Source organism: Coregonus clupeaformis, chromosome 20, assembly GCF_020615455.1.
Source record: "Coregonus clupeaformis isolate EN_2021a chromosome 20, ASM2061545v1, whole genome shotgun sequence".
NCBI classification, from domain to species: domain Eukaryota; kingdom Metazoa; phylum Chordata; class Actinopteri; order Salmoniformes; family Salmonidae; genus Coregonus; species Coregonus clupeaformis.
This window is the reverse complement of record NC_059211.1, coordinates 4,402,484-4,430,359: the sequence shown is the minus strand read 5'-3', so window position 1 is coordinate 4,430,359 and position 27,876 is coordinate 4,402,484. Positions and strand designations below refer to the sequence as shown.

The window sequence follows — 27,876 nt, the reverse complement described above, 5'->3', positions numbered from 1 at the left end:
CTCTTCTGCCTCAGGAGATCCAGACCTGCTTCTGCCTTTACGACTCCTGACTACTCTTCAATCCCGGTAACTCTGACCAGCCTTCTGCCTTGCTACTACGTATTTTGGATTTCCCTTGAACTGTACTGCTGCCTGGTTTCATTCCGCCCTGTTGTGTCTGTGTCTCCCCCCCCCCAGGACTTCTGGACCACCCACCACCGGCTTCATAGGACGCATCGCTGCCACTGGGGGGGGCACAGACCCAGCGCATTGGACGGGACCCCTGTTACCCCTGGAGCCTTCATTCACTCCCTACTTCCCTTTTCCCTTAAGTTTAATAAACTTTCTGGTGTGACGCAATTGTGGTCCTCTGGTCGTCTGTCTGAATCGTGACAACCAGAGGGACTGACTGACACTGAGGTGATTTTTGGGCCATCTGGTAAAGGAGAATTTGTCAGAGGGTTAGGACAGTAGTATATTTATGACAGTAGTATATTTACAAATGAAAAAAAATAATTATCCGTTAAGTCAGAGAACTATCTAAAACTCGAATTTACACAAAACGTTAACAAATACACATTTGGAGATGCTGTGCTTTAGGACTAGTTCATTTAATTACTATTGTTTTGCTACCTTAGCATTCAAACACTGAGCTGTACTTTACTCACACTTCACATCCATGTTGATGGTAGTAGACCTGTCTTTCCCCATCTCATTCTGGACCTCACAGTAGTACTCTCCAGTGTCAGATGACTGGATTTGATTGAAGACATGCTGTGGTCCTGTCATACTCTGATAGCCACCTCCATTCTTCTTGTACCAGGTGTAACTCTGCACAGGTGGGTTGGCATCACTGCTGCAGGTCAGAGTCACTGAACTGCCCTCCACTATTTCACCAGAGGGACTGACTGACACTGAGGTGTTCTTTGGTTTATCTGATAGAAAATATGAATGTCCCAAAGTGGTAATGTCACAATACTTTCATAATAATTATAATCATAATAATTTAAAGTAATATAGACAATTAGTAAAAAAATAATAATATTTTTGCTCTGTAATGATTGATAAAGTAAGACATGTCTCTTTTGCCTGAGTTCATGATACTTGCTGAGTAGAATACTACTATTGTACTGGACTCACACACTGCAGGAGAGCTGAGACCCTCATGGTATTTTACTGTACAGGAGTAACTGTCTGCATCACTAAAGTAGACTGAGTATGAGCTGGAAGAGTCCTCCTTTACTTTGTGTCCATTCTTGTACCAGATGTAGGTGGGTTTGGGGTTGTCAGTCAGAGGACAGGTGGTGCTACAGGTCAGTGTCTTCTGTCCCTCTGCAGCAGGAATCACTTTCACCTGCAGACCTAAAATGATATGTATACACACCACATACATCTCTGTGTTTCATACATGTCAAATCAAATCAAATCAAATCAAATTTTATTGGTCACATGCGCCGAATACAACAGGTGCAGACATTACAGTGAAATGCTTACTTACAGCCCTTAACCAACAGTGCATTTATTTTAAACAAAAAAAGTAAGAATAAAACAACAACAAAAAAAAAGTGTTGAGAAAAAAAGAGCAGAAGTAAAATAAAGTGACAGTAGGGAGGCTATATATACAGGGGGGTACCGTTGCAGAGTCAATGTGCGGGGGCACCGGCTAGTTGAGGTAGTTGAGGTAATATGTACATGTGGGTAGAGTTAAAGTGACTATGCATAAATACTTAACAGAGTAGCAGCAGCGTAAAAAGGATGGGGTGGGGGGGCAGTGCAAATAGTCCGGGTAGCCATGATTAGCTGTTCAGGAGTCTTATGGCTTAGGGGTAGAAGCTGTTGAGAAGTCTTTTGGACCTAGACTTGGCACTCCGGTACAGATTGCCGTGCGGTAGCAGAGAGAACAGTATATGACTAGGGTGGCTGGAGTCTTTGACAATTTTGAGGGCCTTCCTCTGACACCGCCTGGTATAGAGGTCCTGGATGGCAGGAAGCTTTGCCCCAGTTATGTACTGGGCTGTACGCACTACCCTCTGTAGTGCCTTGTGGTCAGAGGCCAAGCAGTTGCCATACCAGGCGGTGATGCAACCAGTCAGGATGCTCTCGATGGTGCAGCTGTAGAATTTTTTGAGGATCTGAGGACCCATGCCAAATCTTTTTAGTCTCCTGAGGGGGAATAGGCTTTGTCGTGCCCTCTTCACGACTGTCTTGGTGTGTTTGGACCATGATAGTTCGTTGGTGATGTGGACACCAAGGAACTTGAAGCTCTCAACCTGTTCCACTACAGCCCCGTCGATGAGAATGGGGGCGTGCTCAGTCCTCTTTTTTTTCCTGTAGTCCACAATCATCTCCTTTGTCTTGGTCATGTTGAGGGAGAGGTTCTTGTCCTGGCACCACACGGCCAGATCTCTGACCTCCTCCCTATAGGCTGTCTCATCGTTGTCGGTGATCAGGCCTACCACTGTTGTGTCGTCGGCAAACTTAATGATGGTGTTGGAGTCGTGCCGGGCCATGCAGTCATGGGTGAACAGAGAGTACAGGAGGGGACTGAGCACGCACCCCTGAGGGGCCCCCGTGTTGAGGATCAGTGTGGCAGATGTGTTGTTACCTACCCTTACCACCTGGGGGCGGCCCGTCAGGAAGTCCAGGATCCAGTTGCAGAGGGAGGTGTTTAGTTCCAGGATCCTTAGCTTAGTGATGAGCTTAGAGGGCACTATGGTGTTGAATGCTGAGCTGTAGTCAATGAATAGCATTCTCACGTAGGTGTTCCTCTTGTCCAGGTGGGAAAGGGCAGTGTGGAGTGCGATAGAGATTGCATCATCTGTGGATCTGTTGGGGCGGTATGCAAATTGGAGTGGGTCTAGGGTTTCTGGGATTATGCTGTTGATGTGAGCCATGACCAGTCTTTCAAAGCACTTCATGGCTACAGATGTCAGTGCTACGGGTCGGTAGTCATTTAGGCAGGTTATCTTAGAGTTCTTGGGCACGGGGACTATGGTGGTCTGCTTGAAACATGTTGGTATTACAGACTCAGTCAGGGACATGTTGAAAATGTCAGTGAAGACACTTGCCAGTTGGTCAGCACATGCTCGGAGTACACGTCCTGGTAATCCGTCTGGCCCTGCGGCCTTGTGAATGTTGACCTGCTTAAAAGTCTTACTCACATCGGCTACGGAGAGCGTGATCACATAGTCATCCGGAACAGCTGGTGCTCTCATGCATGCTTCAGTGTTGCTTGCCTCGAAGCGAGCATAGAAGTGGTTTAGCTTCGTCTGGTAGGCTTGTGTCACTGGGCAGCTCGCGGCTGTGCTTCCCTTTGTAGTCTGTAATAGTTTTCAAGCCCTGCCACATCCGACGAGCGTCAGAGCCAGTGTAGTATGATTCAATCTTAGACCTGTATTGACTCTTTGCCTGTTTGATGGTTCGTCGGAGGTCATAGCGGGATTTCTTATAAGCGTCCGGGTTAGAGTCCCGTTCCTTGAAAGCGGCAGCTCTACCCTTTAGCTCAGTGCGGATGTTTCCTGTAATCCATGGCTTCTGGTTGGGGTATGTACGTACGGTCACTGTGGGGACGACATCATCGATGCACTTATTGATGAAGCCAGTGACTGATGTGGTGTACTCCTCAATGCTGTCTGAAGAATCCCGGAACATGTTCCATTCTGTGCTAGCAAAACAGTCCTGTAGCTTAGCATCTGCGTCATCTGACCACTTTTTTATTAACCGAATCACTGGTGCTTCCTGCTTCAGTTTTTGCTTATAAGCAGGAATCAGGAGGATAGAGTTATGGTCAGATTTGCCAAATGGAGGGCGAGGGAGAGCTTTGTATGCGTCTCTGTGTGTGGAGTAAAGGTGGTCTAGAGTTTTTTTCCCTCTGGTTGCACATTTAACATGCTGGTAGAGATTAGGTAGAACGGATTTAAGTTTCCCTGCATTAAAGTCCCCGGCCACTAGGAGCGCTGCATCTGGATGAGCGTTTTCCTGTTGATTAATGGCCTTGTACAACTCATTCAGTGCAATCTTAATGCCAGCATTGGTTTGTGGTGGTAAATAGACAGCTATGAAAAATATAGATGAAAACTCTCTTGGTAAATAGTGTGGTCTACAGCTTATCATAAGATACTCTACCTCAGGCGAGCAAAACCTCGAGACTTCCTTAGTATTTGATTTTGTGCACCAGCTGTTGTTTACAAATATACAAAGACCGCCACCCCTTGTCTTACCAGAGTCAGCCGTTCTATCCTGCCGATGTAGCGTATAGCCTGCTAGCTGAATGTTATCATTGTTGTCGTTCAGCCACGACTCCGTGAAACATAAGATATTACAGTTTTTAATGTCCCGTTGGTAGGATAACCGTAATCTTAAATCGTCCATTTTATTCTCAAAAGCTTGAACGTTGGCTAATAGGATTGATGGAAGAGGCAGTTTACTCGCTCGCCGTCGGATCCTTACAAGGCAACCGGATCTGCGTCCGCGATATCTCCGTCTCTTCCTCACGCGAATGACGGGGATTTGGGCCTTGTCGGGTGTCTGTATGAAATCCTTTGCGGCCGCCTCGTTGAAGAAAAAATCTTCGTCCAATGCGAGGTGAGTAATCGCTGTCCTGATATCCAGAAGCTCTTTTTGGTTATAAGAGACGATGGCAGAAACATTATGTACAAAATAAATTACAAGTAACGCGGAAAAACACACATAATAGTACAATTGGTTAGAGGGCTGTAAAACGGCAGCCATCTTCTCCGGCGCTGTTCAGATTAGTAGTGTAGTATTACCAGACATGTAGTGTAGTATTACCAGTATATCATAATGTTCTGTAAGTGTGGTATTACCTGTATATCATAATGTTCTGTAAGTGTAATATTACCAGTATATCATAATGTTATGTAAGTGTACTATTACCTGTATATCATAATGTTCTGTAAGTGTAGTATTACTAGTATATCATAATACTGTAGTATTACCTGTGACAGTCAGAGTTGTTCCAGGGAAACTATGACCCCATTCAAAGTTGTTCCATTTTTTTAAAAGTGAAGCGATACTCAGCTGAGTCCTCTTCTCTCAGATCTGTGATTGTCAGGGTGGAGTGACCTCTCTCTAAGGCTCGACTGAAATACTCTGGGTCTTTGGTTAGGTCCTTAGGGATCAACCTATCACTTCTAAACCAGAATGTTGATATGGTGGAATAATAACCAACATAAGTACAGGATATGTCCACTGTTAACCCCTTCAATGCACAAATTCTCCTCTTGGTGTAAGTCACTCTTTTGCAGCTCTGACCCTGGACACCTGAAACACAATGACAAGAGGGCATGATTTACACAATACAATGATGAGCTGCAGTAATCCTGTGTTGCAGTTTGGTTAGATAACGGTGAGGGCTGTTTAGCAGACAGAATAGTTATACTTGAAAAGTTCTACTAAATACTGAGGTAAGTCCACACTCACACACTGCAGGAGAGTGGAGATCCTCATGGCCTTTTACAGCACACGAGTAGCTGTCTGCAGCTTTGGAGTCGACTGAATAGGAGGAAGTCTTCTCAGTTACTATCTGTCCGTTCTTGTACCAGGTGTAGGTGGGGTTACCAGTCAGAGGACAGCTGGTGGTGCTACAGGTCAGTGTCTTCCTCTTTGACCAATGCAAAGTAGTTACCACCTGCAGAGCTATAGTAGATAAAAGCATTAAAACCCTGAATCACCTGTTCTCTAGTGTAATCACATGATGCAAGATATTCTCAAACACATTTAATTCTTAAATATATGTAATATATACAAATCTAATTTTTAGACCTAAATGTACAGTAGATATTAATTAAACAGACTAGCAGTATAAAGCATGTAACTGTACCTGTGACAGACAGAGTGACTCCAGGATCACCAGTATATCTCACTCCGGTCTGATCTGTTATAAATCTGAACTTGTACGTAGCTGAGTCGCTCTCTCTCAGGTCTGTGATTGTCAGGGTGTGGACATTCTTCTTATCACTATGGTACGTCACACGACCTTTATAGTCTGGGTCATCACTCAGACTCACAGGATTCCCCTCAGCATTATTTTTAGTGAACCAGAAGGTTGTTGTGACTGTACCACTGGGATATGTGTAAGAGCAGGACAGCTCCACTGTTGACCCCTTCAAGGTACAGATACTCTGAGGGGTGTAAGTCACACTCCAGCCATCCTGACCCAGTACCACTGAAACACAGTCACACAATACAATGGTATCAGAATTAGGACATGGTCTATTGGCTCACACTAACAGTGGGGTTTTTCCATACTTTGTTGCCGTAGTTGCTAAGTTGAGTGTGAATGGAAACCACAGATAAGCATCACTCAGTGAGGTGTGAAAGATAACTCTTTAAAGTGAAGTGGAGACGCCTAACAGAACATACCAGAATAACATTATGATTCTTATCCTTTTAGAAATGTCTGTAGATTGTTAAACAGAGCAACTAAAAGATAAGCATGATACCATACCTGCTACAGACCAGAGAAAGACCAACAACACACTTCCTGCTGTTCTCAAGGCCATTGTTGCATCACCCACCCTGCAGTCTTAGAAACATAAACAACAACTCACTCTATAGCTGGTGAATAACTACACATGATACATTAAAAAAAGCAGAACGTGTCTGAGTAGACTAGGAGTGCTGATCTAGGATCAGTTTAGCTTTTTATATCTTCATTATATGGACCGGTAGGACCTGATCCTAGATCAGCACTCCTACACTGAGACACTTTATGAATACAGGCCCTGATGTAACAACCAAAACACAGGTCAAAACATAACAGCCGTACCATGTGATTTATGGCTAAAACATAAAATAATACCAATAATAATAATAATAATAATAACAATAATAATAATAACATACAAAACTTTATAATGTGGTGTACTTACAGAGTGAAGGGGAGAGGTAGATGTAAAAGTAGAAATAAAATGATACAGTACGTACCCACAAGTACAGTATATGATTTATGACAAAAAATGATAATATATATATATATATATACAGTATATATTTAAAGATCTCATCAACCATACTTACAGAGTGAAGGGGAGAGTGAAATTCCGAGCTGTCGGGAGCTGTCGGGAGAGGTTGTGTTTAGCAGGAGGTAAGCTTCTCATATGGTGTTGAGTAAAGCTTAAACCATGTATTTAGATCGTAGGTAGGTAGTTAGTTGTAGTTAGGTATTGTAGTTATTGTAGGTTAGTATTGTTGTTATTGTAGGTTTCCGTAGGTAATTATTGTAGGTTAGTATCGAAGCACGAGGCTAGCTAGCTAGCGGGTAGCTACTGGTAACGTTTAGCAACGGTGGAGAGCTGTTTCCAATGTTAATGTGCTAGCTAGCCAACGTTTAATTTTTGCTGCGTTATGCGTTATGAAAGGAACTAGACACTGACATGAATTATCTGTTTAGTGTGCTAACACACTCTTGGCAGTTTGTTGTAACCAAGTATTGGTGCGAAACTGTGTGTTATTGGATGCTAGCATGCTAGTTAGCTAGGCATCGTGGGTTGTTGTGGGTAGTTACTGTAGGTTGGCAGTGTCTTCGGCCGTGCCGGCTGTAGCACGAAGCGAGCTAACTAGCCGTTTTTCGAACAGAGTCAGAGTCAACACAGTAGCCATTGTGTGCCGGGTGTAGCACGAAGCTTGCTAGCTAGCCGTTCTTCAAACAAAGTCAACACAGTGGCCATTGCTAGCTGCCCAACACGCCTAGCTAACTGTACTGTAGTAGCTAAATACAATATACTTGTCCTAGCTAGCCAACGTTTAATCATTGCAGCGTCATGAAAGGAACTTGACGCAGACACGAATGATCTGTTTAGTGTATTAACACACTATTGGTGGTTTGTTGTGACCAAGTGTTGGTGCTAAACTGTGTGTTACTGGATGCTAGCATGCTAGTTAGCTAGTTAACACACTATTGGTGGTTTGTTGTGACCAAGTGTTGGTGCTAAACTGTGTGTTATTGTTATTGGATGCTAGCATGCTGGTCAGCTATGGTGTCATAGTTAGCTAGCTGAATAAAGTGGGTTGAGTCTATTCCTTTAAACATTGAACCGCTGTGGTTCACAACAATTCTGATTTCTAAAGGTGGAAGTTGGGAGAGTTTTTGTTCGGGTGGTTCAGTGAAACAATTTTAGTTTCTGAGGTAGAAGTTTTTGGTGAGGGAGGCCCTGCTCTCTCCTCTCCCAGATGCTTAGCTCATTTCATTCCGATCTCCTCTGCATTTTTGTAGCCATTTGCTACAGCCTGTCAACTATGCCTCTGCCTATCCCTGTTCTCTCCTCTCTGCACAGGCTACACAAACGCACCACACCGCGTGGCTGCTGCCTCTCTAACCTGGTGGTCCCTGCACGCACCCCACACCTGGAGTTCCAGGTCTCAGGCAGCCTCTGGAACTGCCGTTCTGCTGCCAACAAAGCTGACTTCATCCCAGCCTATGCCAACCTCCAGTCCCTCGACTTCCTGGCGCTGACGGAAACATGGATTACCACTGAAAACACTGCTACTCCTACTGCTCTCTCCTCGTCTGACCATGTGTTCTCGCATACCCCGAGAGCATCTGGTCAGAGGGGTGGTGGTACAGGAATCCTCATCTCTCCCAAGTGGACATTCTCAATTTTTCCCCTAACCCATCTGTCTATCTCCTCATTTGAATTCCATGCTGTCACAGTCACTAGCCCATTTAAGCTTAATATCCTTGTCATCTATCGCCCTCCAGGTTCCCTTGGAGAGTTCATCAATGAGCTTGACGCCTTGATAAGTTCCTTTCCTGAGGATGGCTCACCCCTCACAGTTTTGGGGGATTTCAACCTCCCTATGTCCACATTTGACTCATTTCTCTCTGCCTCCTTCTTTCCACTCCTCTCCTCTTTTGACCTCACCCTCTCACCGTCCCCCCCCTACTCACAAGGCAGGCAATACGCTTGACCTCATCTTCACTAGATACTGCTCCTCTACTAATCTCACTGCAACTCCCCTCCATGTCTCCGACCACTACTTTGTTTCCTTTTCTCTCTCGCTCTCCTCCCACACTACTCACTCTGCCCCTACACAGATGGTAATGCGCCGCCGCAACCTTCGCTCTCTCTCTCCCACTACTCTCTCCTCTTCCATCCTATCATCTCTTCCCTCTGCTCAATCCTTCTCCCTCCAATCTCCTGATTCTGCCTCCTCAACCCTCCTCTCCTCCCTTTCTGCATCCTTTGACTCTCTGTGTCCCCTATCCTCCCGGCCGGCTCGGTCCTCCCCTCCAGCTCCGTGGCTTGATGACTCATTGCGAGCTCACAGAACAGAGCTCCGGGCAGCGGAGCGGAAATGGAAGAAAACTAAACTCCCTGCCGACCTGGCATCTTTTCACTCCCTCCTCTCTACATTTTCTTCATCTGTTTCTGCTGCTAAGGCCACCTTCTACCACTCTAAATTCCAAGCATCTGCCTCTAACCCTAGGAAGCTCTTTGCCACATTTTCCTCCCTCCTGAATCCCCCCCTCCTCTCTCTCTGTGGATGACTTCGTCAACCACTTTGAAAAGAAGGTTGACGACATCCGATCCTCGTTTGTTAAGTCTAATGACACTGCTGGTCCTGCTCACACTGCCCTACCCTATGCTTTGACTTCTTTCTCCCCTCTCTCTCCAGATAAAATCCTGCGACTTGTGACTGCAGGCCGCCCAACAACCTGCCCGCTTGACCCCATCCCCTCCTCTCTTCTCCAGACCATCTCCGGTGACCTTCTCCCCTACCTCACCTCGCTGATCAACTCATCCTTGACCGCTGGCCATGTCCCTTCCGTCTTCAAGAGAGCGAGAGTTGCTCCCCTTCTCAAAAAACCAACACTCGACCCCACTGATGTCAACAACTACAGACCAGTATCCCTTCTTTCTTTTCTTTCCAAAACTATTGAGCGTGCCGTCTTTAGCCAACTCTCTTGCTATCTCTCTCAGAATGACCTTCTTGATCCAAACCAATCAGGTTTCAGGACTGGTCATTCAACTGAGACTGCTCTTCTATGTGTCACGGAGGCTCTCCGCACTGCTAAAGCTAACTCTCTCTCCTCTGCTCTTGTCCTTCTAGACCTGTCTGCTGCCTTTGATACGGTGAACCATCAGATCCTCCTCTCCACCCTCTCCGAGCTGGGCATCTCCGGCGCGGCTCACTCCTGGATTGCGTCCTACCTGACCGGTCGCTCCTACCAAGTGGCGTGGCGAGAAGCTGTCTCCGCACCACGTGCTCTCACCACTGGTGTCCCCCAGGGCTCAGTTCTAGGCCCTCTCCTTTTCTCCCTATACACCAAGTCACTTGGCTCTGTCATATCCTCACACGGCCTCTCCTATCATTGCTACGCTGACGATACACAACTAATCTTCTCCTTTCCCCCTTCTGATAACCAGGTGGCGAATCGCATCTCTGCATGTCTGGCAGACATATCAGTATGGATGACGGATCACCACCTCAAGCTGAACCCTGGCAAGACGGAGCTGCTCTTCCTCCCGGGGAAGGACTGCCCGTTCCATGATCTCGCCATCACGGTTGACAACTCCGTTGTGTCCTCCTCCCAGAGTGCGAAGAGCCTTGGCGTGACCCTGGACAACACCCTGTCGTTCTCCGCTAACATCAAGGCGGTGACCCGCTCCTGCAGGTTCATGCTCTACAACATTCGGAGAGTACGACCCTGCCTTACACAGGAAGCGGCACAGGTCCTAATCCAGGCACTTGTCATCTCCCGTCTGGATTACTGCAACTCGCTGTTGGCTGGCCTCCCTGCATGTGCCATTAAACCCCTACAACTCATCCAGAATGCCGCAGCCCGTCTGGTGTTCAACCTTCCCAAGTTCTCTCACGTCACCCCCCTCCTCCGCACACTCCACTGGCTTCCAGTTGAAGCTCGCATCCGTTACAAGACCATGGTGCTTGCCTTTGGAGCAGCGAGGGGAACGGCTCCTCTGTACCTTCGGGCTCTGATCAGTCCCTACACCCAAACGAGGGCATTGCGTTCATCCACCTCTGGCCTGCTGGCTCCCCTTCCTCTGCGGAAGCATAGTTCCCGCTCTGCCCAGTCAAAACTGTTCGCTGCTCTGGCACCCCAATGGTGGAACAAGCTCCCTCACGACGCCAGGACAGCGGAGTCACTCACCACCTTCCGGAGACATTTGAAACCCCACCTCTTTAAGGAATACCTGGGATAGGATAAAGCAATCCTTCTACCCCCCCCACAGCGGAGTCACTCACCACCTTCCGGAGACACCACCTTCCCCCCCCCCCACCACACACACAGCGGAGTCGCTCACCACCTTCCGGAGACATTTGAAAGCCCACCTCTTTAAGGAATACCTGGGATAGGATAAAGTAATCCTTCTACCCCCCCACAGCGGAGTCACTCACCACCTTCCGGAGACATTTGATACCCCACCTCTTTAAGGAATACCTGGGATAGGATAAAGTAATCCTTCTACCCCCCCCCCCCCACACACACACAGCGGAGTCGCTCACCACCGCTCTGGATAAGAGCGTCTGCTAAATGACTAAAATGTAAATGTAAATGAGAGGTCTTGTACAGTGAGTCAACTTACTGGTGTAGCAGTGCATAGAAACAAGAAGTGTGAGTTTAGTGATTGACACATTTTGAAAGTGGCCTAGTCAGAGATTTAAGACAGTAACATACACCTGATACATTGAAGTATAAACTGTAAATGGGGCACAGGGCCTCATTACTGAAAATGAACCAGGCTCATATTTTGTGCTGTATTGTGCTACAGATGTAGGATCTTAATTTTATCACTCTTTTGTTGCAGAGAATGTTCCTGCTCAACAGGAAATGCAAACGTGTTGTGTATTGAAGGTTTAACAAGTATTCTAAAGTTTGTCATTTCAACTTTAAAAATGTCAGACTTGATTTGCCTAAACGAAAACTGTGTCAACCACCACATTAGTTATAATCCACATAATAATTCACTTTTCCAGTTTCTGCAGGATTTTTTAAAAGATCCTACATCTGTATATGGTTGTGTGTGTGAATACTGTCTGTCTATTGCACTATGGATCAACATCATTAACAACAACAACTACAGTAGTACTGTCAACACATATTTCCACATTAATTGTTCTGAAGCTGTTTTATTCTCAGAACCCCAAATATAGGAGGATAAATGTTCAATCCTCTACGGTCCATCAAGCTGTACAGCAGCCTAAAGACTGACCACCAGGTTCAATGATAGCTCCTATCCCCAAGCTGTGAGGCTAAACAGCAAGTGACTCACACACACAAACACACACACACACACACACACACACACACACACGTTTTATATAATAATTATATGGACGGGGGGCCCTGATCTTAGATCAACATTGGGGGGCAATGACACACTTTATGAAGACTGGCCCTGATTGTCACGCCCTGACTTATGGGACTCTTGTATGTTGAGTCAGGGTGTGGATATCTATGTTAGTATGTCTATGTTTACATTCTATGTTGTGTGTTTCTATGTTTGGCCGGGTGTGATTCCCAATCAGAGGCAGCTGTCGCTCGTTGCCTCTGATTGGGGATCATACTTAAGTAGCCTGTTGGCACTCATTAGTTGTGGGATCTTGTTCCGTGTTAGAGGCTTGTATTGTGTTTAGCCTTAGGACTTCACGTTACGTTGTTTTGTTTGTGTGTTTATCGTTGAAAGAAACACATATGCATTTCACGCTGCGCCTTGGTCTGACCCGTCCTTCAACGAACGTGACAGAATATCCCACCAAAAATGGACTAAGCAGCGTGCCCAGGAGCAGACATCCTGGACATGGGAGGAGATCATGGACGGAAAGGGATCCTGGACATGGGAGGAGATTCAGGCTGGGATGGATCGCCGTCCTTGGGAGGAGACAGTGGAGGCCTGGTTTAGAGAGGAGCAACGGCAACACAGAAGGCGCCGGCCGAGGAGGAAGCCCGAGAGACAGCCCCATTAAACATTTTTGGGGGGGCTAAAAGGGTGGTCGGGGATCGATGGAGAAGAGCCCCGACCACCGCACTCGTGGGGGCTCAGGGAGGAGTCCTCACGGGAGGAGGACTGGGCGCGGAGAGTGAAAGACTGGTACAGTCGGAGATCTCTAACGTCAGTTCCCAGTCCGGTACACCTCGTGCCTGCGTCTCGCACCAAGCCAGTGGTGCGTGTTCCCAGTCCGGTACGGCCCGTTCCTGTTCCTCGCACCAGGCCAGTGGTGCGTGTCGCCAGTCCGGCCCGGCCCGTTCCTGCTCCTCGCACCAGACCAGTGGTGCGTGTTCCCAGTCCGGCCCGGCCCGTGCCTGCTCCCCGCACCAAGCCAGTGGTGCGTGTCGCCAGTCCGGCCCGTTCCTGTTCCTCACACCAGACCAGTGGTGCGTGTGTCCAGTCCGGCACGGCCCGTGCCCGTTCCACCGGTGCCTGGTCCAGCACCGGTCAGCTGCTCCACTCCGGAGCCAGAGCAGTCTGCTCCACCGGGGTCCAGTCCAGCTCCGGTCAGCTGCTCCACTCCGGAGCTAGAGCAGTCCGCTCCACCAGTGCCCAGCCCAGCTCCGGTCAGCAGCTCCACTCCGGAGCCAGAGCAGTCCGCTCCACCGGTGCCCAGTCCAGCTCCGGTCAGCGGATCCACTCCGGAACGAGAGCAGTCCGCTACACCGGGGTTCAGTCCAGCTCCGGTCAGCAGCTCCACTCCGGAGCCAGAGCAGTCCGCTCCACTGGTGCACATTCCAGCTCCGGTCAGCAGCTTCACTCCGGAGCCAGAGCAGTCCGCTCCACCGGTGCCCGGTCCAGCTCCAGTCAGCGGCTCCAGTCCAGACCCAGACGTCAGCCCCTCTCCACGTTCGGGGTCTCCCACACCAGGGTCCAGACAGGGCTTGGTGTATCGTGGGAGGAAGGAGAGGGGAAGCAACACGCCGAGGTCCAGACCAGACCAGGGGCGCTACGGGGAGGCTGAGATAATGTGGTCGTCACGCCCGGAGCCGGATCCGCCTCCGAGGCGGAATGCCCACCTGGACCCTACCCTGTTATGTAAGGTTTGTGCGGTCGCAGTCCGCACCTTTGGGGGGGGGGGGGTACTGTCACGCCCTGACTTATGGGACTCTTGTATGTTGAGTCAGGGTGTGGATATCTATGTTAGTATTTCTATGTTTGAATTCTATGTTGTGTGTTTCTATGTTTGGCCGGGTGTGATTCCCAATCAGAGGCAGCTGTCGCTCGTTGTCTCTAATTGGGGATCATACTTAAGTAGCCTGTTTGCAATCCTTAGTTGTGGGATCTTGTTCCGTTAGAGGCTTGTATTGTGTTTAGCTGAGGACTTCAAGTTACGTTGTTTTGTTTGTGTGTTTATTTTAATAATAAACATGTATGCATTTCACGCTGCGCCTTGGTCTGACCCGTCCTTCAACGTACGTGACACTGATGTAACAACCAAAACACAGCTCAAAACATAACAAGAAGTAAAATGATACATTACCCTCAAGTATATGACTAATGGCTAAAAATAAATAAATATTACTATATTTCAAGCTATTGTCAAGTGTACTTACAGAGTGAAGTGAAGGGGAGAGGTCTTTTACAGTAAGTCAACTGACTGGTAGTGAGTGGAAACAAGAAGTAGGTAGTAGTAAGTGTGAATTCTGTGGTTGATACATATTTAAAGTAGTCAGGTGGGCACAAGTAGCTGATGCAGAACTTCCTTTCCTTCCTCTTTAAGTCATTAACATGCATGAGGACCAAACCAGCACGTCAGAAAGGGAAGGTTTTATTTCAATAGAAAATGTACAACAGACTGCATATCTAGTTGCCTTTCTTCATTTGCAGAGTGGGTGACTTTTTATAAATGGCCAATGTATGGCCCATTTCCAATGTATTCTATTGACTACATATAGAATCATGCAGGGACGGCCTGTTCAATAGGGCGATATGGGCGACGCACTGCCAAACGGGAAAAGGAAGGGATTTTTTTTCTAATCAATTATATCACGGCAACAGTAGTTATCAGTGTTCACGTCTGATCTGCCAGCCACTAAATGTCAAATCAGGCTAAAGTCGTGCTTCAAATGGCCCCGCCCGTTTTTGGGGCGATTTCAGTCAGGTTGAAAATCGCCCAGAAGTCTCTCATAGCCTGTCATGTAAAATCTATTTTTTTCAAATTTCAAAGCTTTCAATACATTCTCTATGGGTGTCTGTGGGCTTGCACTTACGCGCTTTCGTCATACGTGACGTAACCATGAACGTAACTAAGACAATAGCGGCTAGCAGCGTCTCTGTTGCGACCTGCAGTGTGGCGTTATTTTATGTTTTTAATTTGTAGACTTAGTTTACAAACATTCTGCCAACCATGGATTTCCAGTGGTGGATTTTGGACTGATCTTGTTGATCGTGTACATACCCGCTACGAACGGACTAAATAATGAAAACGCTGCTGGCAGCGGAATCCAATACAGCTGGGAGACTTGGCTGGATGACAGAGTCCCGGACAGAGAAGTGGAGCCGGCCGGCTTCACCCTGGTCAGAGCGGACCGCAATCCTGGTAAGAGAGCGACTCTGTACCCCGACATTGAACTGCTTTCTGTGTCATTGCGACCTTACTATCTGCCCCGTGAGTTCCCCCAATTGTTTGTTACCGTTGTGTACTGTTGATAATCACAAGTTTACTGGAGAACTGAGACCAAGTAGAGACTTTGGACAGGGTGGATATGGTATAATAAAGGCAGTTTATTCAGAGGTAAAGATATCTGGAATCGCGTGCACGGACTCGTTCGTCAAACTCTTAGGGAGAAGAGAGCCCCGAAAACATTGTGTGCAGACATTTTATACAATAAATGATGTAGGTTGAATCTAGTAGTTCTGATCTTCTGATTGGTCCTGATGAGTTGGGCGAGGTCCCCTCCACTGTTGCATTGGCTCTGAGTCGGGTTCTCTGTCTTCAAATGTTCAGCCTAAAGAGAGGGGATTTTTGTGTGTGTGTGTGTGTGTGTTTAACAGTGATGATGTGTGTGTGTGTGTGTGTTATCAGTGATGATGTGTGTGTGTGTGTGTGTGTGTGTGTGTGTCCTCAGAGCAAGAACTCGTGAGTTGGAAGAACTGAGAGACCTATGGCGTGGGTGTTGTCCTTGGCCACCTGCTGACAAGGCTGACAAGATAGGACTCTTTTGTCCATTGTTATAGGATAGGAACAGCATTGATTGAAAACAAACGCCCAACACAAAATGGGTCATGCACAAGATTTTAGTCAGACCAAGCTATAACATTATATATTTACTACGACAGTACATTCAACCAAAAGCTAATATAACAAAGGCATCAGAGATTATTTATAATCTGTCACAGAAACTGGAATCCATCTCCCCAGATCAGTCAATAAATGCTTCTGGTATTGACTTATATGCTGCCCCTGTCTTCATGTTGTTGCTGGACATATCTTTTTTAAAATGTGTGTAGGTCACCTAAATCATCAGAAAAATTGCCCCTCCTGAGAATTTTTTCAGGAGCCGCCACTGGAATCATGTAAACAATGTGTTTACTATAGCCTACTATTTGGAATGTTTATAGTATCTTAGAATGTGTTGCCTTGCCCTTCTGAGTTCTACATGGAACAGGTCAAAGTTCAATTTACATTTAGTCAGTTCCATGATGTCATTCATTCTATTCTACAAACCCATTCAATTTACAACTTTTACTGGGGATGGGGATGTCCCTCCCACGTTCTGAAATTGCATTTCTGTCCCCCCCAGTTTTAATATTGGAATGTGATACAAAACGAGGCAACGGTGTGCTTTAGGATCATGCGGACGCCTCCAAGCGGTCGGATAGGCTGTTTGGAGTGTTTAAAATATATATGTCCCGCCCACTTCTAAAACCAAAGTTGCGCCCTTGCAATTAACACTTCTCATCAGCTGCATCAAAGTGCTACTGAAGGTTCCAGTGTTCTAGCCTAGAGCTCCCCCTACTGGCATCTCAACATTACTGCAGCCTCCTAATAATAATGTCCTCTATAATGTTGGTCTAATAACAACATTACAAACTGGAAATGAATCAGGTAGAATGGTGAAACACAACACTGGCTACTTGACAAAGTCGCATTCAAGCACATAAACACTGAGGTCTGTAGTAGTACAACATGTCTGTAGTAGTAGGAACACAAGCATTTCACTACACCCGCAATAACATCTGCTGAACATGTGTATGTGACCAATACAATTGTATTTTATTTTATTTGTTAATACTACTCCTAAACACAGCCAACTGTCACTGTGTCTCAGGGTTAATATTACTCCTAAAGATCTTACGAAGCATCCACCCAATCACTATTACTGTTACTCTCACTCTTACTTTAGTTCATGTTCCAAATGTCTCCACAACAATCTATTGTTCTCAGAGCTGTTAAAATAGAATGCACAAGTCTTTATGTGAAACCACATGTACAATGTACATCCCTTTTGTAGCACACAATATAGCTCAGTATTTGTAATATTTATTTTATACAGTATTTTTTGCTCATCTTTATCAAGGGTGCCAATAATTTTGGTCGTGACTGTATATCTCACAATCAGATTACTATGTAAAACTACATTTATACACACACACACACACAAACACACCACACACGCACACACACACACACACACACAAACACACCACACACGGACACACACACACAGTTATACTTGACCCTGTTATAGTTTGACCGTGAACATTGACCCTATTGAATTAAGATCCGGGACCTTTCGGCAGAAATGCATCTTGGTATTACTGTCATACTCTACTCTACTGATACATTTTTTAACATGCAAATGAATAAACTGAACTGAACTAAACACATGAAACCTCAGTCCACGGTCCGCATTCAAAAAGTGTCTCAGAGTAGGAATACTGATCTGGGATCAGTTTTTCCTTTTAGATCATAATTATATGGACCGTCTGAGACACTTTATGAATACTGATGTAAAAACCAAAACACAGTTCAAAATAAAGCAAAAAGTAAAAAGATACAGGAAGTCGTACCATGTGATTTATGGCTAAAAACATACAACCAAAAACAATATGTGTGAACAGCATGTCACATAAGGGATGTTACTGTATCTAAATAGAAAATGTGCTGAAGTCAGCATACTGTAGTTGCATTTCTTTATTTGAGGAGTGGGCCTACATGTTTTATAGGAGGCAAAATGTGACCCATTCCCATCACTCCTCATCAGCTGCATCAAAGTACTCCTGAAGGTTCCAGTGTTCTAGACTAGAGCTCCCCCTACTGCATCTCAACATTACTGCAGCTTCCTAATATTGTGTATAGTACCGGTACTGAAAAATATTAACGTCCTCAATAATGTTGGGCTAATAACAACATAACAAACTGGAAATATATCAGACAGAATGGTGGAACACAACACTGGCTACTTGACAAAGTCATATTTAAGCATATTCCTGAGGTGGGGTTTTTAGAAGTGTTTTTTTTCTCCAATTTATTCTTTAGCCACAAATATGAGTATACGACAAGTCAACAACATTATTTTGGTATGAGTTAACAGAATATGAACTTTTAATAGTGAGATTTTCACTGGACAGTTACTTTAAGAACCTGCTTCTGCTATTCTACTGTTTAAACCTTTTATCCAACTGCTTCTTACTCGTTGTGCTTTTTGTCCCTTCCTGCGTCCCGTCCAGGATGAGAACATCATGCAGTCCATGCATCTGTTCGACAACATCATTTAGTGACACATCATGTGGATGTGGCCTAACAGAAGGGATGCCCATATTGACTCCCACTGCCCCTGCCCCCACCCCTAACTCTATCCCAAAAACAGACTCAGTGGGGCTGTCAGGGGGATAAAAGGTATCTCTCCATGGGATCTCCACTCTCCCATCCACCCCTAGCCCCTCTCTGTCCCCAAAGAGAGATACCGACCTGGGAAGGTCAGACACCAAATCAAATCAAATCAAATTGTATTTGCCACATACAACAGGTATACCTTACAGTGAAATGCTTACTTACAAGCCCTTAACCAACAATGCAGTTTTTAAGAAAATAAAAAATAAAAAAAGTGTTAAGTAAAAAATAGATAAGTAAAAAATTGGAAAATAGCCAATAATTAAAGAGCAGCAGTAAAATAAAATAACAGTAGGGAGGCTATATACAGGGGGTACCGGTACAGAGTCAATGTGCGGGGGCACCGGTTAGTTGAGGTAATTGAGTTAATATGTACATGTGGGTAGAGTTAAAGTGACTATGCATAAATAATAAACAGAGTAGCAGCAGCGTAAAAGGATGGGGTGGGGGGGCAATGCAAATAGTCCGGGTAGCCATGATTAGCTGTTCAGGAGTTTTATGACTTGGGGGTAGAAGCCTTTTGGACCTAGACTTGGTGCTCCGGTACCGCTTGCCGTGTGGTACCAGTTAGGAGGTCAAGAGCCACAGCACGTTAGAGACCAGAGCACTCATTCTATATGACATCACATTCTCGCCATACAATGATGTAATCTATTCTCTAACTGCTAGTTGGACATAATGGTGGACTGTTATTCTTCTAAGGAGAAAAGGCTTTAAATCAAGCAATAATCTCACTGTTTGGTCTGAACTTGTTAACAGTGAGATGTATTATTATCAATCATCGAACATTCCGGAATGTTCCATCTTTGATAGAACTACCTTCAACACTCCAAATATCAATGTGATTCCATATTGTGTCTGCATGATGTGTGTTTTAAAAATGACAATACATAATATTTAATGTAACTGGTTGTGTGTCTAGGTGCTGGACATTGCTCCTTCTGAAAGTGTCTGTGTATATTTTGTACAGACATGATGATGATGATGAAGGTGAATAAACCACTATTGCTCTACAAACCAATGGAAATGTATTATTTGTAGTTACTGTATGTACTGTACAGTACAAGAGGTGTGATTTTGAAAGCTTTCCATTTTCTCTCCACTGAAGATACTGTTATAACAAGATAAAAACAATGACAATTAAGTTTAATCTTACAAGTTTATTAAACACAATCCACACTTAATAGTTTCCAATATTTTGTATTTTTATACAAGCGATAAGAAACGTTGCATCAAGTAGTTGCATCAGGACACTGAGGCAAAATATTACTTTATAACTTTGTCATAAAAGCAATAAAAAATGTATATGAAAATATCAAGCAAAGGTATATTATGTATCATCTTACAGTACTGTATAACGTAATAGAATAGAATAGAATAAATGTATTGTTCCTGAGAGCAAACATCAAGAAGACATTTTAAAACAATTATGTTCTTAGCCTTCATATAAAATCTAACTGGACATCGAGGCTACTTCAGAAATACAAAGCAAAGGTATTGTCAAAGTCTTTATGTTCAGATTCTGGGTTTGCTGTAACTTATATCTTTGTTCTATGTTACTTAAAAAATGGAATGGAATATATTTAACACAAACATTATTTACAAGGTTCCCCCTCTTATTCATCATTGTCTAAAAGGCACAACTGACCCTAGATCAGCACTCCAACTAACTTTGAATAAATGGCATATATTATTTTATATTATTATATCACTTAGTTGGACTATACAGGTCCAGATATACAGGGGTTGTGTCAGACTTGTTTTCAGGTCTTCTTGGTTCTGGGTAGTTGACTCTACTGTAGATCTCAGAGGAGTCCTCCTCAGCTGCTTGTGCTGCTGCGGGTCTGAGGAGAGAGAAACAGAAATTAAACAGAAAATGTGTCCCAAAACCCCCATCTTATCCTCTTTATAGTGCATTACTTTGAACAAGGCCTTTATGTCTCTAGTCAAAAGTAGTGCACTAAATAGGGAATAGGGTTCCATTTGGAACACATCGATAGAACAGATCACCACTCTCTCATTATAGACATAGTAATTGTCTTGAGATGTCCATTGTTGGGTTCGTAGTTTAAGGAAATGCCATCACTAGTGGCCACTTGGGGACAACTTTTATGCTTATTAATGACATCATGGTCCTCTCGTCCGATAAACAGCAGCATATGAATGAGCTGAAACTAGAATACAGCTTGTTAACAACCAAATAAATAAAAAATATATATGTAATTAGTATGTTATAGAAGGGTCCAGATTATTATTTTTGCGATTTCTCTTGTTTTTGTGAAACTATCCCCAACCAGCGATTCACTTCCTCATCCTCGTGTGCAGTAAGTCGGCTCCAAAAACACCCAAAACATCCTTTTAGAAACGAAAAAGCTCAAAGTAGTCTGTAGTGATGCACGTCTTTAAATTTTGTACATATGAAATTGTGTCATTCTGAACTTCATCCGCAACGTTATGTTCCATGTTGTTGCGACTCGAACGATGCCTCTGGTCCATTCTAGCAGCAGGCTACACGGAGAATGGAACAGTTGGACAGGGGAAACAGCGTCAGTCACACAAAATGGAATATAATGTTGCGGATAAAGTTTGGAATGACACAATTTCATGTGTACAACTGCAACATCTAAAGACCTGCATCACTTTACTGAGAGCATTTCAGTTTCTAAAAGGATGTATTTGGGTGTTTTTGGAGCATTTGTTCATGTTATTTCAGAGCCTCTGTACTGCACAACGAGGACGTGGAAGTTAATTGCTGGTTGGGTTAAGTTTCTCAAAAACAAGTGAAATCGCAAAAAAAGGTGTCTAGACCCTTCTATAGCATGCCATTTACATCAGAAATATAAATTTGGTTGTAAAAAAGCAAACTTCTCCTTTAATGTGGTGTATTCACAATGTTCTAGTATTGGCTCCATGTTATTTTAATGGCAGAATTTGCTCACGGTGTGGCAGCACTAGGGCGGTTGAATTTCACAGCAGCGTACTGGACATCCTCGTCCTGTTTCTGGGGTTGAGGCAGTTGGACGGTGGAGTACAGAGGCACTTCCTGGTTTTTGGAGCGAGAGAAGTGGACGCTGGCGTAGTGAACGTCATCCTGGTCTACGGTGGCTGCTCTCTGTTTTGCAGTAGGGGTCATGGCCATGCTTGAGATGTTGTCATATACTGGACTAGAGTCTCCCTGATGGGGTGAGAGGACAGACAACATGAGGAGTAGAAATGTTCCACAAAGCAATACAAATAATCTGTTTCTAACAGACTCACCTGTACATTCTCTGATGTGTCTCTTGTGTCAGAGGTGGATTTGGAGGCCTTCTTCCTGGTTTGCACATTAATGAATTAATTCATTATTGAATGAATGAATTAATCAATTAACAAAGAGTCCATAAAAAAGTGTTAGAGTGAAATAATCTTTAAAAGATCACTCACCTGAACCACATGAAGCCAGAGAGACAGAAGATGAGAACCAGAACAACAACTATGATTCCTACAGCTGCAGTCATAACTGATGTTTGTTTCCCTAAATTAAAATATGGATGATACGAGTACTGCATGTTATAAACTGAAAATAATCGTAGTACAGGACAATAATACAATATTTCTTAAGTGATCTCATCTCAACGTATATATAATTATATATATGTAGCTCAGCTGGTAGAGCACGGCGCTTGTAACGCTAAGGTAGTGGGTTCGATCCCCGGGACCACCCATACACACACAAAAAAAATGTATGCACGCATGACTGTAAGTCGCTTTGGATAAAAGCGTCTGCTAAATGGCATATTATTATTATTATTATAAAACAAAGTATGATAAGCCAAAGTATAATTATTAATATTAGCTTGAAATGTAATTTTGTACTGAAATATTGAAGGTGAAAATTCACCTGGTAAAGTTATCATCAGAACTGTAGAGTTCCTAGACCCTCTTCCATTCCAGGCCTCACAGTGGTAATGTCCATTGTCCTTAGACTTGAAATTACTTATGTTGTAGATCTGTCCAAATCCATTTTGAAAAGTCTTATTTTGAAAGTACCAGGTGTATTTGTTCACAGGTGGGTTGGCATCACTGCTGCAGGTCAGAGTCACTGAACTGCCCTCCACTATTTCACCAGAGGGACTGACTGACACTGAGGTGTTCTTTGGGCCATCTGGTGAACAATATGTAACAACAGTGTTTTAAATAGTTTTTTACATGAGTAACATCATGAAACTTGGACTTGTGATTTAAATATTAATTTAAATGTGATCCTCTGATCAAAAGATGAGGTTAGGTGTACTAACACTTAACGTCCACAGACACAGAAGAAGAGTTGAGACGTCCATATTTATTCTCAGCCTCACAGTAGTATTCTCCACTGTCCTCAGAGCTGATGGCTGTGAAATTGTATGTCTTTTCAGATCCTGTCAGTGAAGCTCCATTTTTCTTGTACCAGGTGTATTTTTCCACAGGTGGGTTGGCATCACTGCTGCAGGTCAGAGTCACTGAACTGCCCTCCACTATTTCACCAGAGGGACTGACTGACACTGAGGTGATTTTTGGGCCATCTGGTAAAGGAGAATTTGTCAGAGGGTTAGGACAGTAGTATATTTATGACAGTAGTATATTTACAAATGAAAAAAAATAATTATCCGTTAAGTCAGAGAACTATCTAAAACTCTAATTTACACAAAACGTTAACAAATACACATATGCAGATGGTATGCTTTAGGACTAGTTCATTTAATTACTATTGTTTTGCTACCTTAGCATTCAAACACTGAGCTGTACTTTACTCACACTTCACATCCATGTTGATGGTCGTAGACCTGTCTTTCCCTATCTCATTCTGTGCCTCACAGTAGTACTCTCCAATGTCAGATGACTGGATTTGATTGAAGACATGATGTGGTCCTGTCATCCTCTGATAGGGGTCTCCATTCTTCCTGTACCACCAGGTGTAACTCTGCACAGGTGGGTTGGCATCACTGCTGCAGGTCAGAGTCACTGAACTGCCCTCCACTATTTCACCAGAGGGACTGACTGACACTGAGGTGTTCTTTGGTTTATCTGATAGAAAGATGAATGTCCCAAAGTGGTAATGTCACAATTCTTTAATAATAATTATAATCATAATAATTTAAAGTAATATAGACAATTAGTTAAAAAAATAATAATATTTTTGTTCTGTAATGATTGATAAAGTAAGACATGTCTCTTTTGCCTGAGTTCATGATACTTGCTGAGTAGAATACTGTACTATTGTACTGGACTCACACACTGCAGGAGAGCTGAGACCCTCATGGTATTTTACTGTACAGGAGTAACTGTCTGTATCAATAAAGGAGCCTGAGTACGAGCTGGAAGAGTCCTCCTTTACTTTGTGTCCATTCCTGTACCAGATGTAGGTGGGGTTGGGGTTGTTAGTCAGAGGACAGGTGGTGCTACAGGTCAGTGTCTTCTGTCCCTCTGCAGCAGGAATCACTTTCACCTGCAGACCTAAAATGATATGTATAAAACCACATACATCTCTGTGTTTCATACATGTAGTGTAGTATTACCAGTATATCATAATGTTCTGTAAGTGTAATATTACTAGTATATCATAATACTGTAGTATTACCTGTGACAGTCAGAGTTGTTCCAGGGAAACTATGACCCCATTCAAAGTTGTTCCATTTTTTTAAAGTGAAGCGATACTCAGCTGAGTCCTCTTCTCTCAGATCTGTGATTGTCAGGGTGGAGTGACCTCTCTCTAAGGCTCGACTGAAATACTCTGGGTCTTTGGTTAGGTCCTTAGGGATCAACCTATCACTTCTAAACCAGAATGTTGATGTGGTGGAATAATAACCAACATAAGTACAGGATATGTCCACTGTTGACCCCTTCAATGCACAAATTCTCCTCTTGGTGTAAGTCACTCTGTTGCATCTCTGACCCTGGACACCTGAAACACAATGACAAGAGGGCATGATTTACACACTACAATTATGAGCTGCAGTAATCCTGTGTTGCAGTTTGGTTAGATAACGGTGAGGGCTGTTTAGCAGACAGAATAGTTATACTTGAAAAGTTATACTAAATACTGAGGTAAGTCCACACTCACACACTGCAGGAGAGTGGAGATCCTCACGGCCTTTTACAGCACACGAGTAGCTGTCTGCATCATCAGCGTAGACTGAATAGGGGGAAGTGTTGTCAGTTACTATCTGTCCGTTCTTTTACCAGATGTAGATGGGGTTACCAGTCAGAGTACAGGTGGTGCTACAGGTCAGTGTCTTTGACGTTGCCCACCAAGTAGGAGTCACCTTCACCTGAAAACCTAAATGAAATGGGAATTAAAAAAGAGTACATTGTTTAGAATTAATGATTAATTTTATGGCTCTTCAAAATTGTATAATGTGCTATGCAGTGTTATCTATGACAGTCAGAGTACATACATCTATGACATTGTCTGTCATTTCTATGTAATGATGAATGTTGATAGGTAAAGTAATACCCTTCTCATTGACCTTAAATGATTGATACTTCCTAAGTAGAATACTAGTTGTATTCATACTCACAAACTACAGGAGAATGGAGACCCTCATAGCCTTCAACAGCACAGGAGTAAATGTTCACAGAAGAATCCCAGACCACCATTTTACTAGGGTATTGTTGGGAAGTGGGCTCATCTAGACGTTGTCCGTTCTTGTACCAGATGTAGGTGGGGTTGTCAGTCAGAGTACAGGTGGTGCTACAGGTCAGTGTCACACTATGTCCTTCTGATACTGTGTCAGGAGTCACCTTCACCTGCAGGTCTGAATGAAGAGAGAATAAAAACATAAAAGTACAACCCTCAACATTTCCACCAACTACTACTAGAGATAAAGGATTACCAGTATATCATAATGTTCTGTAAGTGTAGTATTACCAGTATATAATAATGTTCTGTAAGTGTAGTATTACCAGTATATCATAATGTTCTGTAAGTATAGTATTACCAGTATATCATAATGTTCTGTAAGTGTAGTATTACCAGTTTATCATAATGTTCTGTAAGTGTAGTATTACCTGTATATCATAATGTTATGTAGTGTAGTATTACCAGTTTATCATAATGTTCTGTAAGTGTAGTATTACCAGTATATCATAATGTTCTGTAAGTGTAGTATTACCAGTTTATCATAATGTTCTGTAAGTGTAGTATTACCTGTATATCATAATGTTATGTAGTGTAGTATTACCAGTTTATCATAATGTTCTGTAAGTGTAGTATTACCTGTATATCATAATGTTATGTAGTGTAGTATTACCAGTATATCATAATGTTCTGTAAGTGTAGTATTACCAGTATATCATAATGTTCTGTAAGTATAGTATTACCAGTATATCATAATGTTATGTAAGTATAGTATTACCAGTATATCATAATGTTCTGTAGGTGTAGTATTACCAGTATATCATAATGTTCTGTAAGTATAGTATTACCAGTATATCATAATGTTCTGTAAGTATAGTATTACCAGTATATCATAATGTTATGTAAGTATAGTATTACCAGTATATCATAATGTTCTGTAGGTGTAGTATTACCAGTATATCATAATGTTATGTAAGTATAGTATTACCAGTATATCATAATGTTCTGTAAGTATAGTATTACCAGTATATCATAATGTTCTGTAAGTATAGTATTACCAGTATATCATAATGTTCTGTAAGTGTAGTATTACCAGTATATCATAATGTTATGTAAGTATAGTATTACCAGTATATCATAATGTTCTGTAAGTGTAGTATTACCAGTATATCATAATGTTCTGTAGGTGTAGTATTACCAGTATATCATAATGTTATGTAAGTATAGTATTACCAGTATATCATAATGTTCTGTAAGTATAGTATTACCAGTATATCATAATGTTATGTAAGTATAGTATTACCAGTATATCATAATGTTCTGTAGGTGTAGTATTACCAGTATATCATAATGTTATGTAAGTATAGTATTACCAGTATATCATAATGTTCTGTAAGTATAGTATTACCAGTATATCATAATGTTCTGTAAGTATAGTATTACCAGTATATCATAATGTTCTGTAAGTGTAGTATTACCAGTATATCATAATGTTCTGTAGGTGTAGTATTACCAGTATATCATAATGTTATGTAAGTATAGTATTACCAGTATATCATAATGTTCTGTAAGTATAGTATTACCAGTATATCATAATGTTGTGTAAGTATAGTATTACCAGTATATCATAATGTTCTGTAGGTGTAGTATTACCAGTATATCATAATGTTATGTAAGTATAGTATTACCAGTATATCATAATGTTCTGTAAGTATAGTATTACCAGTATATCATCATGTTATGTAAGTATAGTATTACCAGTATATCATAATGTTCTGTAGGTGTAGTATTACCAGTATATCATAATGTTCTGTAAGTATAGTATTACCAGTATATCATAATGTTCTGTAGGTGTAGTATTACCAGTATATCATAATGTTCTGTAAGTGTAGTATTACCAGTATATCATAATGTTCTGTAAGTGTAGTATTACCAGTATATCATAATGTTCTGTAAGTATAGTATTACCAGTATATCATAATGTTCTGTAAGTGTAGTATTACCTGTATATCATAATGTTCTGTAAGTGTAGTATTACCAGTATATCATAATGTTATGTAAGTGTAGTTTTACCTGTGACAGTCAGCTTTGTTCCAGGGAAACTATGACCCCATTCAAAGTTGTAGTTGTTTTTATAAATGAAGTGGTACTCAGCTGAGTCCTCTTCTCTCAGATCTGTGATTCTCAGGGTGGTGTGACCTCTCTCCAAGGCTCGACCGAAATACTCTGGGTCTTTGGTTAGGTCCTTAGGGATCAACCTATCACTTTTAAACCAGAATGTTGATGTGGGGTAATAATAACCAACATAAGTACAGGATATGTCCACTGTTGACCCCCTCAAGGCACACATTCTCCTCTTGGTGTAAGTCACTCTGTTGCAGTCCTGACCCTGAACACCTGAAACACAGTGACATAACAGGACAACTAGATTGTATTCTCAGTTCTTTCTGAAAATGCTCAAAGTTCTCAAGCTCTCAGTGAAACCAACC

General features: G+C 43.0%; 2 protein-coding genes across 2 annotated transcripts in view; both read right to left on the bottom strand.

Moving 5' to 3' along the window:
• Window positions 1–639: 639 nt before the first annotated feature.
• Window positions 640–6,736, bottom strand: LOC123481466 (B-cell receptor CD22-like). The gene is made up of 4 exons (XM_045205745.1): window positions 6,449–6,736; window positions 5,822–6,166; window positions 5,422–5,637; window positions 640–914 (listed from the first exon to the last, which is right to left on the bottom strand). The coding sequence occupies exons 1-4, from the start codon at window positions 6,501–6,503 to the stop codon at window positions 640–642; spliced, it is 891 nt and encodes a 296-aa protein (XP_045061680.1). The 5' UTR covers window positions 6,504–6,736.
• A 13,735-nt stretch (window positions 6,737–20,471) lies between these two features.
• Window positions 20,472–27,876, bottom strand: part of LOC121532604 (B-cell receptor CD22) — a 29,727-nt gene continuing 22,322 nt past the window's right edge. The window contains exons 9-14 of the mRNA XM_045205263.1: window positions 23,566–23,835; window positions 22,673–22,936; window positions 22,216–22,306; window positions 22,051–22,105; window positions 21,732–21,967; window positions 20,472–20,636 (exon numbers count right to left, since the gene is read on the bottom strand). Coding sequence (XP_045061198.1) covers window positions 20,501–20,636; window positions 21,732–21,967; window positions 22,051–22,105; window positions 22,216–22,306; window positions 22,673–22,936; window positions 23,566–23,835 — 1,052 coding nt within the window. The 3' untranslated portion in view covers window positions 20,472–20,500. The remainder of the gene's footprint in view (window positions 20,637–21,731; window positions 21,968–22,050; window positions 22,106–22,215; window positions 22,307–22,672; window positions 22,937–23,565; window positions 23,836–27,876) is intronic.